We start from the raw sequence: 17,879 nt of genomic DNA, 5'->3' as shown, positions 1-17,879 counted from the left end.
AGTAATGTAAGTGTTTGATTGATAGGAGGCTCAAGGCAAATGTTTAGTGCTCTCGAGTCTGGAGATTTCCATCGAGATCGGAAGAAACACGCTACTTTTAAATCACATGTTGTGACATTTTAAATATTGTGTCAGAAAGTTACATCCGCCCTGAGTCTTTTGCCAAGCTATCATTTATTCCATGTCTTGATTTTCTCCCATCTGCATCTCCTTGAAAAGACACATATACTTTAGCAGGCGCTGCAAAGCATCTGTGTTTGCTGTGTCACCCGGGATGGAATGACTATGAAAACAGCAGTGTTCAGCTGCTCCTCCAGACTCCCCCCTCCCCCTACAAGACAATGGAATCATTCCCTCCTCCTTCCCACAGGGTAACAAATAGATATAGGCTGGGTGTTCTGTAAGAAAAGCACAGTTTCCGAAGTAACTCAACTCCAAGTTCAGCTTCCTCCTATAAATGTGTTGTTTTCCTCAGCACTGTCAGTTGTTTGTAGCTGCCTGTGACTGACAGGACCTCAATGGTGAAGAGGCACAAAAAGACATTTCACTATGAGTATAATGAGGCCTAAGGAATACTATGGAGGAATCCTGGTGGAGCTTATGTGAGTCAGAGAGAGAAAAGAGAGAGCCACAGAGAGAAAGAGACAAAGACAGAGAGAGTGAGAGATACTAGTTATAGGGAGGGAAGACTGGGCTCACGGATGCCTAGACAGAATGCAAATTGAAACAATTGTCAGTATCAATGAAGACTTTTTCTTCTTCTTCTAAAATACCTCCAGAAGGAATTCTTCCTCTTACACAAATTTATCAAGGAAAATTGCTTCCCTCCCTTACTTCTGTCATGTGTAAAGCATCTGGCTGTTAGATCAATATGATTGTGGAGTCAGGGCAGCTGGCGAACATTCAACGGGGCCCCAGAGGTCATCTCTGTGTGAGTCTGCTGTTCGTCACGCCTGGCTTTTATTACTCTCATGGCCGTGACATAGAGGGGGACTGGGCTGGACACGCCATGGACTCACAACACTGTTTTACCACTGTTTCATTGCGTAATTTGGAGTATAAATAAATTAAATACAATTATTTTATTACTGTCCTACTTTCAAGGACAGGGGAAGGGATGCCTAGATTGTTATATACTGTACACTCAACTGTCAGTCAACCAGTCACATTTGTAGAGAGATGAGGTGAAACAACATACCTACAGTGGAATTCAATGTCATAATGTATTACGACAACTCTGTTATTGTCACGTTCTGACCTTAGTTCCTTTGTTTTGTCTTTGTTTTAGTATGGTCAGGGCGTGAGTTGGGGTGGGCAGTCTATGTTCTTTTTTCTATGATTTGGGATTTCTGTGTTTGGCCTAGTATGGTTCTCAATCAGAGGCAGCTGTCAATCGTTGTCCCTGATTGAGAACCATACTTAGGTAGCCTGTTTTCACCCTTGAGTTGTGGGTGATTATTTTCTGTTCAGTGTTTTTTCAGCACCATACAGGACTGTTCGTTTGTCGTTTTATTTGTTTTTGTTCAGTGTTCATTACATTATTAAAAATATGAACACTTACCACCCTGCGCATTGGTCCTCACCTTCCACCAACAATGGCCGTTACAGTTATCTATCATTTTGAACTGAAGACATCTGAGTTTTCATCAGTTTTAAGAGAAGTTGTTCACATATCAAACTACACAAAACAGATTATTACAGTACGTGTAATGCCAGTGTTGGCATCTGAAAAGGATTCCATATGAAAACATTCAGCCACGTGTGACTGTGAAATACACTATTGATCCTGGTATGAGGGCGTAGTGGAGTGTGACGCAGCGGCGAGTTGACAACAGAATACAAATTACAGCCTGTCTAAAACGCTAAACCATTGGTTTATTACAAGGAGCCCTGAATTATAGCATAGATCAATAATGAAAATGAATCACAAGTCTGAGTTGTGATAATTAAAACATTCAACTTTATCGGCACAGACGTAGTGAGCAGAGCACCATGGGTGAAAATTAAAATACATTTCTCAAAGATTCGTGATCTATTTTTGAAAATGGAAAATATTATTGACTCAATTACTTTTTTTTTCCATCTATAACTGTGTGTGTGGGGGGGAGTTTTTAAAAATGGTTTATTCTTTTGCTTTTTGTCCATAAATTGATTTTGGTGAGAAGTGTTGTAATTCTGACTGGTTTCCTGTGTTCCCTAGATCATAGATGAGGAGGACACCCAGTTCATGACCAACTGTCCCCCGGCTGTGACGGAGAGCACCCCCCGCAGGAGGACCCGGATCCAAGTGTTCTGGACAGCACCACCTTCTGGCAGCGGCTGTGTCATCCTCAAGTCGGTACCTTTAAAAAAAAATACTGATACTATTACAACAGTTATTACACTACTACCACTACCATTAACCACTGTTACTGGGATTTGTTAATTTATTTGTTTGCTTTTGCAGAAGCAGCAGGCAACTCTTTCTGAGTTCCACAAAAAGCACAAAACAAGTCACAAAAACACTGTGTGTGTGTGTGTGTATGTATATATAATATATATATATATATATATATATATATATATATTTAATGTGTTTGAGTGTCCCCTCAGTAATATTTCTCATTTAAATCTAGAAGAGAAGCAGTTAGTTTCTCGTCAACCCTCATCCAGAAAAGACTGGCATGCATGTTGTTGATGTGAGTTCTGTATGTGCAAGGCGCAATGCTCTGTTTTGAGCCAGCTTTCTTTGCTTCACTTGACCATATTACCGGACAGTAATCAAGATGGGACAAGACCTGTTAATGCTAACAATTATTTGTTTCAGAATACTATTTCTCAATATTGATACAGATGTGGTCAAATATGCTAACAATTATTTGTTTCAGAATACTATTTCTCTATTGATACAGATGTGGTCAAATATATTGGCACCTTAGCACAATTCACAATTTCTTCTAAAATAAGAACTAATTATTATTTACAATGACAGCCTGGCAAGAGGCAGAATGCCTCTTGTGCGGATGGGGGCGGGGATAAAAAAACAAACAATGTAAGACAAAACGGACAACACATACATATGACACTGTCAACAGCACAAATACAACAGCAAACAAAGTGTGTGTGTGGAGGCATGTGTGTGGTGTGTTTGAAGTTCAACAACATGCTTCCTTACATATGGCAACGCAAACTAGTGACATCAGGTGACAAACTAGAGACAACTACATGTATGCGTGTTGCTAGTGATGTCCACCCGACAACCCTGTAGAGATCACAATGGTGAGATTGGTGACCAAACGAGGGGCTGCATGATACAGAGTCAAGAGCCTTCAGTGTAGAGCTTGAGGCTTGCACATACAGTACATGGTATCACCGTAGTCCAACACAGAAAGACGTTTGACGAATCAACTCTTTTTCTGGCGGCAAAGAAAAAACGAGCTTTATGCCAGTAATAAAACCCAATACGCATCTTGAGTTTCCTAACAAGGCTCTTTACATGGGTGGTGAAGCGCAACTTCTCATCTACCCAAACTCCCAGATATTTGTACGTCTTCACTTGTTCTATAGAATGGCCTTCCAAGGTAGTAATTACATGGTTTTCAGAGTGTTTAGGATAGGAAATTACTATGCATTTTGTTTTTAAGGAATTCCGAAGAACCTTCAAGTCATACAGATTCTGTTGAATGTTAAACACTGTTTGAGCTTTTTCAAAAGCCAAAGTAAAACTGCTGCAACTTGAATAGAGAACATTGTCATCCGCATAAAAATGAACATCAGCTGTCTCAATATGTCTCCCAATGTTGTTGATATAAATAATAAACAACAGGGGACCTAAAATGTATCCTTGAGGCACACCCGAGCACAACTCGATGGTGTCTGACTTACAACCATCACACACTGGATTCGATTTGACATGTAGTTCACAAATCACTACAGAGCATGACCAGTAATCCCAATACACTTCAATCTCTGCAGCAAGACAGTATGGTCCACAGTGTCAAATGCCTTTGACAAGTCTATGAATACAGACACACAATGCAGCTTCTGATCCAGGTCACAATGCCTATCATTCAAAACCCTCAAAGTGTGTTTTGACAGTGCTGTAGGCCTTAAGGTAGGCCTTAAGCTGCTTATTGACAAGGGACTCCAATACCTTTGCCAGGACAGGCAATTTAGATATGGGCTGATAGTTATTAGAGAATGTTTGTTGCATACATCCTGGAATAGTTTATGGAAATAAGAAAAGGCTAATTCAACATCGGGTATGAATTCAACTCAATTCCAGGCAATTTAAAAAAAACTCTTGAGTATCAAACTGCAGTTTCTTTTCATGATGATACGTGGAGGCAGTTTAGGAACCATCCCTTACATAGACAGTAGTACAGTGATAACTTATAGAATTTGCAAAACACCAGAAGCATTAAAACAATGTGGAGTGTTGTTTGAAATAAGATCAATCAAAATGTTCAACAAATCAAAATATATTTTATATTTGAGATTCTTCAAAGTGCCACCCTTTGCCTTGAGGACAGCTTTGCACACTCTTGGCATTCTCTCAACCAACTTCATGAGTTAGTCACCTGGAATGCATTTCAATTAACAGGTGTGCCTGAATTTGTGGAATTTCTTTCCTTAATGCATTTGAGCCAATCAGTTGTGTTGTGACAAGGTAGTAGAGGTCGACCGATTAATCGGAATGACCGATTTAATTAGGGCCGATTTCAATTTTAATTCAAGTATTTTTGGGCGCCGATTTGCCGAATTAAAAAAATATATAATTTTTTAAATATATTTTTTTATACCTTTATTTAACTAGGCAAGTCAGTTAAGAACACATTCTTATTTTCAATGACGGCCTAGGAACGGTGGGTTAACTGCCTTGTTCATTGGCAGAACGGCAGATTTTCACCTTGTCAGCTCGGGGGATCCAATCTTGCAACCTCACAGTCCAACACAATAATACTAGTCCAACACAATAATGACCTGCCTCTCTCTCGATGCACTCCACAAGGAGACTGCCTGTTACGCGAATGCAGTAAGCCAAGGTAAGTTGCTAGCTAGCATTAAACTTATCTTATAAAAAACAATCAATCATAATCACTAGTTAACTACACATGGTTGATGATATTACTAGATATTATCTAGCGTGTCCTGCGTTGCATATAATCTGACTGAGCATACAAGTATCTGACTGAGCGGTGGTAGGCAGAAGCAGGCGCGTAAACATTCATTCAAACAGCACTTTCATGGGTTTTGCCAGCAGCTCTTCATTGTGCATCAAGCATTGCACTGTTTATGACTTCAAGCCTATCAACTCCCGAGATGAGGCTGGTGTAACCAAAGTGAAATGGCTAGCTAGTTAGCGCGCGCTAACTAGAGGGACAGAAGCTATACTGTTACACTGGCAATACTAAAGTGCCTATAAGAACATCCAATTGTCAAAGGTTAATGAAATACAAATGGTATAGAGGGAAATAGTCCTATAATTCCTATAATAACTACAACCTAAAACTTCTTACCTGGGAATATTAAAGACTCATGTTAAAAGGAACCACCAGCTTTTATATGTTCTCATGTTCTGAGCAAGGAAATGAAACGTTAGCTTTCTTACATAGCACATTGCACTTTTACTTTCTTCTCCAACACTTTGTTTTTGCATTATTTAAACCAAATTGAACATGTTTCATTATTTACTTGAGGCTAAATTGATTTTATTGATGTATTATATTAAGTTAAAATAAGTGTTCATTCAGTATGGTTGTAATTGTCATTATTACAATTTTCTTTTTTAAATCGGCCGATTTAATCGGTATCGGCTTTTGGTCCTCCAATAATCGGTATCGGCGTTGAAAAATCATAATCGCTCGACCTCTACAAGGTAGGGGTGGTATACGGAAGATAACCCTATTTTTTAAAAGACCAAGCCAATATTATGGCAAGAAGAGCTCAAATAAGCAAAACAAAACATCAATTGTTCAGAGGAGACTGCGTGAATCAGGCCGTCATGGTCGAATTGCTGCCATGAAACCACTACTAAATGACACCAATAATAAGAGACTTGCTTGTTCCAAGAAACATTAGCAATTGGCATTAGACCTGTGGAAATCTGTCCTTTGGTCTAATGAGTCCAAATTGGAGATTGTTGGTTCCAACCGCTGTGTGTTTGGGAGACGCAGAGTAGGTAAACGGATGATCTCCGCATGTGTGGTTCCCACCGTGAAGCATGGAGGAGAAGGTGTGATGGTGTGGGGGTGCTTTGCTGGTGATAATGTCTGTGATTTATTTAGAATTCAAGGCACACTTAATCAGCATGGCTACCACAGCATTCTGCAGCAATACGCCATCCCATTTGGTTTGGGCTTAGTGGGACTATCATTTGTTTTTTAACAGGACAATGACCCAACACACCTCCAGGCTGTGTAAGGGCTATTTGACCGAGGAGAGTGATGGAGTACTGCATCAGATATCCTGGCCTCCACAATCACCCAACCTCAACCCAATTGAGATGGTTTGGGATGAGTTGTACCACAGAGGAAAAGGAAAAGCAGCCAACAAGTGCTCAGCGCATGTGGGAAATCCTTTAAGGCTGTTGGGAAAAGCATGCCTCATGAAGTTGGTTGAGAGAATGCCAAGAGTGTGCAAAGCTGTCATCAAGGCAGAGGGCGGCTACTTTGAAGACTCTTTTTGAATAGTTTTTTTTTGGTTACTACATGATTCCCTATGTGTTATGTCATAGTTTTGATATCTTCACTATTATTCTACAATGTGGAAAATGTTAAAAAATAAAGAAATCCCTGGAATGAGTAGGTGTGTCCAAACTTCTGACTGGTACTGTAAATATTTCTTAATTCCATTATTTTTCTTTTAGATTTGTGTATATTGTTGTGAATTGTTAGATACTACTGCACTGTTGGAGCAAGGAAGACAGGCATTTCGCTACACCCACAATTACATTTGCTAAATATGTGTATGTGACCAATTTGATTTGCCAGTGTATTTGTCAGTGATATATATATTTTTTGAGACAGGTTTCAGAAAGCTTAAAGTACATTTGGAAAGTATTCAGACCTCTTGACTTTTCCCACATTTTGATACATTACATCCTTATTCAATCTACACACAATGACAAAGCAAAAACTGTGTTTTAGAAATGTTTGCAAATTTATAAAAAAGGGAAATATCACATTTACATAAGCATTCAGACCCTTTACTCAGTACTTTGTTGAAGCACCTTTTGGCAGCGATTGCAGCCTCAAATCTTCTTGGGTATGACGCTACTAGCTTGGCACACCTGTATTTGGAGAGTTTCTCCCATTCCTCTGCAGATCCTCTTAAGCGCTGTCAGATTGGATGGGGAGCGTTGCTGCACAGCTATTTTACGGTCTCTCCAGAAATGTTTGATTGGGTTCAAGTCTGGGCTCAGGCTGGACAGCTCAAGGACATTCAGAGACTTGTCCCGAAGCCACTCCTGCTTTGTCTTGGCTGTGTGCTTAGGGTCATTGTCCTGTTGGAAGGTGAATCTTCGCCCCAGTCAGAGGTCCTGAGTGCCCTGGAGCAGGTTTTCATCAAGGATCTCTCTCTTTGTATTCTGCTCCGTTCATCTTTGCCTCAATCCTTACTAGTCTCCCAGTCCCTGCATCTAAAAATCATTCCCACAGCATGATGCTGCCACCCCCATGCTTCACCGTAGGGATGGTGCTACAATGGTTCCTCCTCTTAAAAGTTGCAAGCTTGCACTGCGGGACTTAGAGGTACCCAGTGTCATGGCTTCATTGCTCCAGACCACCACAAGGGGAGTTAGAGCACTCATTATGCATTTGGGTTCCAAGGTTTTTATATGACCAATCATATCGAGTGATTCCAATGACAAGTTTTGACGCAAGCCACCCTTGCCTGGTGGCGTTTTTCAACAAAGATGGCAGACAAAACATTACGGTGGAACCAAATGTAAGTAGTTATAACGTCATAACGAGTCATGCAAGAAATGTACAATCGAGAGGAATATGTTAATGTAGAGACAAACGTTTTTGTTAATGTACGCAACTTGCTAAATAGCCATTTATCTGACTAGCTAACATTAGCCAGCTAACTAATGTTAGGAGAATAAATTTGTACTTCGTGTTGTTTAATGTTTTAGGGACTCCTGAGAACACCAGCAAACCAGGCTGTCATCGTGTGAAACAATGGATGTAAAGAATCTAGCTAGCTAAAGCATTCACTTCAAATTGAACATACAATTATGTAAACTTGCCTTGCAATGCAGCTGAAGTAACATAGCTAGCTAACTATTTACTTGCTTATTGTGTAGTGGAGGATAACAATAACTGTATGCCTATGGATGTGTATCTAGCTACAGTATGTAGCCGATCTGTGTATGGACCCTAAAACGTTAGGTTCTGAACTGGTATAAATATTAATCTATGAACCTCAGTTTACATACACTTAGATTGGAGTCATTAAAACTCATTTTTCAACCACTCCACAAATGTCTTGTTAACAAACTATAGTTTTAGCAAATCGGTTAGGACATCTACTTTGTGCATGACACAAGTCATTTTTTCAATTTCATTTTCATTTACAGACAAATTATTTCACTTATAATTCACTGTATCACAAATCCAGTGGGTCAGAAGTTTACAAGTTGACTAAGTTGACTGTGCCTTTAAACAACATGGAAAATTCCAGAAAATGTCATGGCTTAGAAGCTTCTGATAAGCTAATTGACATCATTTGAGTCAATTGGAGGTGTACCTGTGGATGTATTTCAAGGCCTACCTTCAAACTCAGTGCCTCTTTGCTTGACATCATGGGAAAAATCAAAAGAAATCATCCAAGACCTTTTTTTGTAGACCTCCACAAGTCTGGTTCATCATTGGGAGCAATTTCCAAAGCCCTGAAGGTACCATGTTCATCTGTACAAACAATAGTATGCATGTATAAACACCACAGCTGTCACACGTTCGGTCTCCTAGAGATGAATGTACTTCGGTGCGAAAAGTGCAAATCAATCCCAGAACAACAGCAAAGGGCCTTGTGAAGATGCTGGAGGAAACCGGTACAAAAGTATCTATATCCACAGCAAAACAAGTCCTATATGGATATAACCTGAAAGGCCTCTCTGCAAGGAAGAAACCACTGCTCCAAAACCACCATAAATAAGCCCGACTACGGTTTGCAACTGCACATGGGGACAAAGATCGTAGTTTTTGGAGAAATAGAACTGTTTGGCCATAATGACCATTGTTATGTTTGGAGGAAAAAGGGGCAGGCTTGCAAGCCGAAGGACATCATAAGGTTGGAAAATTATGTGGATATATTGAAGCAACATCTAAAGACATTGGTCGAAAATGGGTCTTCCAAATGGACAATGACCCCAAGCATACTTCCAAAGTTGTGGAAAAATGGCTTAAGGACAACAAAGTCAAGGTATTAGAGTGGCCAGAAAGCCCTGACCTCAATCCTATAGAACATTTGTGGGCAGAACTGAAAAACCATGTGCGAGCAAGGAGGCCTACAAACTTGACTCAGTTACACCAGCTCTGTCAGGAGGAATGGGCCAAAATTCACCCAACTTATTGTGGGAAGCTTGTGGAAGGCTACCCGAAACGTTTGACACAAGTTAAACAATTTAAAGGCAATGCTACCAAATACTAATTCAGTGTATGTAAACTTCTGACCCACTGGGAGTGTGATGAAAGAAATAAAAGCTGAAATAAATCTTCACTCTACTATTATTCTGACATTTCACATTCTTAAAATAAATGGTGATCCTATCTGACCTAAAATAGGGAATTTTTGCAAGGATTAAATGTCAGGAATTGTGAAAAACCGAGTTTAAATGTTCTTTGCTAAGGTGTATGTACACTTCCGACTTCAACTGTACATGTACTGTAGTTATTACCACGCATGAGATTCCCACATTGTACACTGTACATTGAATATACATTAATTCACTGATCATGTACTCTTCCTTGGTAAATAAAGGTGCAGTTCAGGTATGAATCTCTGATACATTCTTTTCAGTCATATCAAACTCCATTATTTGAATGATGCTGTCTGCATGTATGTATTACAATTAATAATTTCAACAGTGTTTACCACTCCTGCTCCTGGGACATCAATGATTACACATTGTAACTATGCAGTAGACTAGAAACATGGTTGATTTGTAATTCATATATGCATTAAATAAATGATGCATATCTAACTTCCTTCTGCATTAATCTGAGGACACAGGATAGTATCTCAATGAGATACTTTATTTCAACCAGTGGAGAATGTGAAACGCTTTATTGAAAGAAGTTCATTATCCAGGTGTTATAAATACATAATACATGCATTATAATTATGATAATTGTAATATTATATAATACAAGTTCAATCTGGTGTGTGCATTATAAAACGAGGAAGAAAGACGAGGTGGGGAGATAGGTGTAGAAGACAGAAAGGAAAAAAGATAAGAACAGCTTAATGAATTAATGAATTACACTGCTACCCTAATATTCTCTCAGTTCATCACAATTGCAGTGTCTCCTAACCAGCATTGGGCCCCAGTTGGCCCGAAGGTTACCTTAAGAGTGGGTGAGGTGGCGATGACGGGACTGGCTTCCTCTCTCACATCAAAACATACCTGCAGACGAGAGACTGATGGATAGAGAGAGAGCATGGAAAAGGGAAAGGAACAAGATGGGAACAACAACAATTTGTTGCAAATTGGGGAGGGGGGCTAATTGCTGAACAATAGACTATTCAACCTACCAAAGAATTTATTTATTTATTTATTTTATTTTACCTTTATTTAACCAGGTAGGCAAGTTGAGAACAAGTTCTCATTTACAATTGCGACCTGGCCAAGATAAAGCAAAGCAGTTCGACAGATACAACGACACAGAGTTACACATGGAGTAAAACAAACATACAGTCAATAATACAGTATAAACAAGTCTATATACAATGTGAGCAAATGAGGTGAGAATAGTCTAATAGCCGAGCTAGGTGTGAAAAAAAAAACTATCACAGACCAGATTTGCCCTAATGACCAAAGGGTAGCTTGCTACTCAATGTAATAAAGTAATGACTTTTCAAATAAGTTACCTTACACCTTATGTTGGCTGACAATTTGTTAGCTACGCTGCCCTTACGAGCCACGTAGCATATCATTACAGCAGTATGTACCGGTATGTTAGCTAGCTACCTAACGTTAGTAGTTATACACCACCCATGCCAGTATATTAACTATAGGCTACCTAACTACCCAACATTTATTGACTTGATTATTCCAGTCATTCTTAGCTGAGCAAAATGGGATAGTTGTTGTGCTTTCTCAATGGATCATTCGGGTGCTTTCGTAAATTCGCTTTGGCTATCAATAGGCTGGACAATAGAACGAGTCAAAATTCACCCTGGCTATCCATAGGCTGGACAATAGAACGAGTCAAAATTCACCCAAGGCTGAAAAATGGCTGAAGAACGTTGGTTAAACTGGAACACTAGCGAGTGCCCATAGCAAATTAATGGAATCGAACGTTCGCAGAGCCTGTTTTGACTGGAGAATTAGAATTCCATTTAGCCTAAATGGCACAAAAAATGTATCCCTTTTTATTTTAGCACTACAATCTGTTCGTTGGACGAAACTGGAAGAAAACATATTGTGTAGAAAGTAAACATCTGCACCTCGATGGTGTCAACTGTGCTTATGTCTGTGTAATGAGGAAAAAAAATTAAAACTTCTGACTTTTTCTGGTCTAGCGATCGATGACAAAGAAGCTTGTTGCCCAGACTTACATAATTACAAAGAGGAGATTCTCCTGATTTATAATGGTGCCCGACTTGAAAAACCCCCAAAATATTCACAGTGAGATATTTGGCGAAATAGACCAGCATGCCTCTCCATAGGAAAACAATGGGGGGAGCTCAGCGTTCCAGGGACAAAAAGTATTTGGGGGTTAGCATTTGATGACAACCGAGCTAGCTTCCCAGGCTCACATAATTAGAAAGAGGAGATTCTCACTATTAAAATGGCGTCTGACTTGAAAAAAATCTAAATATACACATTGCAGGATATTTGGCAAAATAGACAGATAGACAGATATGCCTATGTTTCCCCCATAGGAAACAATGGAGAGTTCCAATATTTTTTGTTATTGTTGTTTACATTTGAACTATAAAACAACGTAAGCAGGTCTCATTGCGAACAATAGCGAAGCAGGCATTGTGACGTTGAACAATTATCTGGGAATAGAACGTTTGGAAGGTGATTTGGTGCCACAGTGCTCAATAGGAGCTGGCAGGGTGAAAAATGCAATGAACTAGTTGGATGCAATGAACTAGTTTTTATCAAAAAAGAACGTTGTTTAGAATTTCATGTATCCAGCCTACTATCAACACGGATTTCAGAGCACTCTCGTCTGAGTGTACCAGAGCGCAGAATAATCCATTTACGACCGCTCAACACCCGTTGAATATGGCCGGTGTCAGTAAACGTCGGGAAAAAAAGCGCAATTAAATTGTTTCCAGTACCACATTTACAGTCACCAACGCTCTGGTTAACACGAAAACTGCCTTACCAGCTCAGCTAGGGGGAGTAAAATGGTCAGAGTGGTCTCATTTGTGTCTGGAAATAGCTAGCAAGTTAGCCAACATTAGCTTGGATGCTTGACTGTCGTTATAAGGCCAGACCGCTCAAATCAACCCTACTCCTCGGCCCGAATGTCCAGTGTGCCCTCCGAGAGCGAAACGGTCTGAATGTACAATCTGACAATGGTCTGAATTTATGAGCCTCACGTTGTCCAGCACCATATTGTCTGTTCCATCCTAGCGGAAACCCAGAGGGTTTGATGGTGCTAGGTTTCCTCCAGAATTGTCGCTTGGCATTCAGGCCAAAGAGTTCAATCTTGGTTTCAAGCGTCATACCTAAGAAGACTGTAGTCGCTGCCAAAGGTGCTTCAGAAAAGTACTGAGTAAAGGGTCTGAATACTTATGTAAATGTGATATTTCAACTTTTTATGATAAATGATGTGGTATTATTGAGATGGAGCTGAATTTGTCTATGATCTTCAGAGCCTTTGGGAGGGATTGAGCTACATCATCTAGATAAAGTTAGATATCGTCGGCGTGTAATTAGGTAATGTCATCCGTAGAACTGAGAGCTATTGGTGTAATTTCTTTACGTTGTCGAAATACCGTGGCCAGGGGCTCCATAGACAATACAAATTGCAGAGTTGAGATGGGATCACCTTGCCTGCTACTTCTAGTCTAAATGGAACAGAGCAGGTAATGCATGTTATTACTATGGCTGAGGGATTAGCCTATAGTATTTTAATAATATTTAAAAAATTGAAGCCAAGTCCCATCTGTTTAAAAACTGACCAAAGATATGACCATTTTAGTCTATCAAAAGCTTTTTCTGCATCAAGATATATAATTGCCCAACGAGCTTTAGTTTCTGATAAAGCATGTTAGATCTGTAATAATTTTTTTAACAGACACGCTTTGGTCCAGATGTACAAATTTGGGTAAGTACTTTTCGAGACGGGACAACAGAATTTTAGAAAATTGTTTCATATCTGTATTTATCAAAGGTAGAGGGCAATAGTGAGAGCACTGGATGGCATCCTTAACTTTTTTTTTTACAAAGGTAAATTACTGCTGTATTTACATCCCTTCCAAATGAACCTTTTTGTGAACGGCTCTGCTAATCATTTCAAGTAACAGTGGACTTAATTGGTTCTATATTTTTAAATAGACCTCAGAAGAAATACTGGTGATTTTCCTTTTATTCATGTTTTCCAGTGTGGGCTCCCAGCAAGTTGATGTAGGCTCCCAGTAAGCTGGCTTCCTCAGTTGAGAGAAGAGGAGTTTTTATATCTTAAAAAAAAAAGACTCAATCTGGCTTGGTGTGGATATACACTAAAAGAGGTGTACAATTCATTATAAATATGGGAGAATCTTTGGTTAATTAATGTTGGTTATGATAGTAATTCACATAATTCAAAATTCAATAGCTGCAATATCTGCTAATTGATCATTACTGAGAAGCTTGTTAGACAGATTTTTGTCCCGCATGTCCAGAATGGCATTCAAATTTGTCCCGATAACCAGTTGTAATTTTTTTTTTAGGCGGTGGATCAACTTTATTATTGCAGATATATTGTTGCGTCCGTCAATGTAATTGTCTGTATCATTTCCAATCCCCCATAGATTTATTTTGGTAAACATATATATCCATATGCATACATTAACATTCATACATATACACATATATACAGTGGGGCAAAAAAGTATTTAGTCTGCCACCAATTGTGCAAGTTCTCCCACTTAAAAATATGAGAGAGGCCTGTAATTTTCATCATAGGTACAATTCAAATATGATAGACAAAATGAGAAAGAAATTCCAGAAAATCACATTGTGGGATTTTTAATGAATTTATTTGCAAATTATGGTGGAAAATAAGTATTTGGTCAATAACAAAAGTTTATCTCCATACTTTGTTATATACCCTTTGTTGGCAATGACAGAGGTCAAATGTTTTGTGTAAGTCTTCACAAGGTTTTCACACACTGTTGCTGGTATTTTGGCCCATTCCTCGATGCAGATCTCCTCTAGAGCAGTGATACTTTGGGGCTGTTGCTGGGCAACACGGACTTTCAACTCCTTCCAAAGATTTTCTATGGGGTTGAGATCTGGAGACTGGCTAGGCCACTCCAGGACCTTGAAATGCTTCTTACGAAGCCACTCCTTCGTTGCCCGGGTGGTGTGTTTGGGATCATTGTCATGCTGAAAGACCCAGCCACGTTTCATCTTCAATGCCCTTGCTGATGGAAGGAGGTTTTCACTCAAAATCTCATGATACATGGCCCCATTCATTCTTTCCTTTACGCGGATCAGTCGTCCTGGTCCCTTTGCAGAAAAACAGCCCAAAAGCATGATGTTTCCACCCCAATGCTTCACAGTAGGTATGGTGTTCTTTGGATGCAACTCAGCATTCTTTGTCCTCCAAACAGACGAGTTGAGTTTTCACCAAAAAGTTATATTTTGGTTTCATCTGACCATATAACACTCTCCCAATCTTCTTCTGGATCATCCAAATGCTCTCTAGCAAACTTCAGACGGGCCTGGACATGTACTGGCTTAAGCAGGGGGACACGTCTGGCACTGCAGGATTTGAGTCCCTGGCGGCGTAGTGTGTTACTGATGGTAGGCTTTGTTACTTTGGTTCCAGCTCTCTGCAGGTCATTCACTAGGTCCCCCTTGTGGTTCTGGGATATTTGCTCACCGTTCTTGTGATCATTTTGACCCCATGGGGTGAGATCTTGCGTGGAGCCCCAGATCGAGGGAGATTATTAGTGGTCTTGTATGTCTTCCATTTCCTAATAATTGCTCCCACAGTTGATTTCTTCAAACCAAGCTGCTTACCTATTGCAGATTCAGTCTTCCCAGCCTGGTGCAGGTCTACAATTTTGTTTCTGGTGTCCTTTGACAGCTCTTTGGTCTTGGCCATAGTGGATTTTGGAGTGTGACTGTTTGAGGTTGTGGACAGGTGTATTTTATACTGATAACAAGTTCAAACAGGTGCCATTAATACAGGTAACGAGTGGAGGACAGAGGAGCCTCTTAAAGAAGAAGTTACAGGTCTGTGAGAGCCAGAAATCTTGCTTGTTTGTAGGTGACCAAATACTTATTTTTATATTTGCAAATAAATTCATTAAACTTTTTTTTTTAATTCATTAAAAATCCTACAATGTGATTTTCTGGATTTTTTTTTCTTCTCATTTTGTCGGCCATAGTTGAAGTGTACCTATGATGAAAATTACAGGCATCTCTCATCTTTTTAAGTGGGAGAACTTGCACAATTCGTGGCTGACTAAATACTTTTTTGCCCCACTGTATATAAACTCCAGTCGTACTTTATCATAAGCCTTTTCAAAGTCGGCTATGAAAACCAGAACTGGTTTCCCCGATATTTCATAGTGTTATATTGTTTCCAGTACTTGTCTAATATTATCTCCAATGTATCGTCCATGTAAAAAAACCTGTCTGATAAGGATGAGTAATATCTGACAAAACCTATTTAATTCTATGCGCCAAGCGTTTAGCTACAATTTTTGCATCACAACACTGAAGTGTAAAAGACCTAAATTATTTTTAAATGGACTAGATCTTTATATATACCACTTGGATCCTGTTTCAGTAATAATGAAATCAGACCTTCTTGTTGTGTTTCCGATAATCTACCATTTATATAGGAGTGTTTAAAACATGTTAAAAAACAGTTGTAATTAATTTAATTCTAACAATATGCTGTTCAGAGAATTTAAAAAAACGTAGGATCATATGAATTTGGAACATGCACATTATTAAAGGACATTTTCTTTCCATTATGGATACATTTAAGGAAAGTGATTCGGCTTTTTTGGTCTTTTGCAGCATGTGTGTTTCTTGGAACATTCTTGCTCCATCAATATGGTTTCTTGCTAGGATTTCAAGACAGCTGGAAGGTTTAATAGGTGAGTTTAGGCCTAACGTATAGCTAGCGGACCCATAGGGAAACCCACCCATTGACACAGCTGTCTGTCATTTAGCAATTCTGGACACAAAGACAAAACCATCTCATTGTCCTTGTCATCAGAGAGGTCAGTGTCACTCAGATTGTTCTCAGTTCTGACTTGTGCTTATTCCTATTGAGTCTTCCTTGTCTGTCATTTATTTGGATCATGGCCTAGTGTCTTTCCCTCTGTCTCGAGGCAAGTCATCGATAAGTAGTAACAAATTGCGGTGAAGGATTCTCTGCATCCCAGTGGGATTATCAGGTCGAACTTTGTAGACAGGGTTTTCACCCACCTGTTCCACAGCCATGGTATCCTTCTCCCAGTAGGCTCTCCGTTTACCTGGCCTTCCTCTTTCCCGTAGGTTTCTGAAAAGCACACGGGTCCCCAGGTTGAAGAGCTATGCTTATTTTTTTCGACTTTTCCTGTGCAAATGATTGTTGGCTGTTCTTTGAGGTAATCTGATAGCAAGGCATCTGAACAGGTCATTTTAAACTTACGGATCAGGTTGTGGTGAAGTTTGGCTGGATATCCAAAGCATGGAATATAGTCATTAAAGATCTTTTAAGAGGGGTCACATGACCAACAGGCATTATGGTCACTCTAATCACCAGAGCTCCGCAAACCCAATTTCTCTTTTTTCCCCATATTTTAAACACATTATCTATATAATTAACTCTTAAAAAAATGAACCAAAGACTGACTAACAATGCCAATTACCCAAGGAGGAAAGAAACATGGCACTTCTCTGAGTTCTATGCCTATAGTTAAGTGTCAAAAGAAAGCCCTCAGCACTGAAACTGAGGCTTTCATAGCTGGCTACATTTCTGAGGCGTTAGCCAAGCAACAGAACTCTTTTGAAGCTATGTTACAATGGGTGTTAGCTGAGGTGGTGGAACCACTCAACAAAAAAAAAAACATCAAGCGACTTGAGCGGCTGTTGAAGCACTTACAATTGACATTGAGAGTGGTTGACAACCTGCCTACTAAAGTGGACAATCAGCAAGGTGGAATTAGGGAAAGCAAACAGAAAATCAACAACTGTTCTTCACAACTGAAGATGATGCAGCTCAAGATGGCTGAAATGGAGGACCGTTCAGGTTGCTTAAATTTAAGATTAATTTATTTAAAATATGGAAAAGAGACTGACGACCCCATTGAATTTCTACAGGGAATGATCTCTAAATGGATCCCACCCATATCTCACAAGGTTGCGATAGAAAGAGCCCACTGACCTGGGACTGGTAATGCGACCAACAGACCAAGGACACTGATCTTCAAGGTCCTCTGGTACAATGACCACCAAGCCGTTCTACAAGGAGCCAGGGCAACAGAGCTCATTCACCATGCCGGCA

At 39.6% G+C, this 17,879-nt stretch overlaps 1 protein-coding gene across 1 annotated transcript in view; it reads left to right on the top strand.

The window, feature by feature from the left end:
* Nucleotides 1–17,879, top strand: part of LOC112252608 (spondin-1) — a 140,747-nt gene that overhangs the window by 12,228 nt on the left and 110,640 nt on the right. The window contains exon 3 of the mRNA XM_042323298.1: nucleotides 2,201–2,334. Coding sequence (XP_042179232.1) covers nucleotides 2,201–2,334 — 134 coding nt within the window. The remainder of the gene's footprint in view (nucleotides 1–2,200; nucleotides 2,335–17,879) is intronic.

Source organism: Oncorhynchus tshawytscha, linkage group LG06, assembly GCF_018296145.1.
Source record: "Oncorhynchus tshawytscha isolate Ot180627B linkage group LG06, Otsh_v2.0, whole genome shotgun sequence".
NCBI classification, from domain to species: Eukaryota; Metazoa; Chordata; class Actinopteri; order Salmoniformes; family Salmonidae; genus Oncorhynchus; species Oncorhynchus tshawytscha.
Note: the sequence above shows the minus strand (reverse complement) of the source record. Positions and strands in the feature narration are given on the sequence as shown.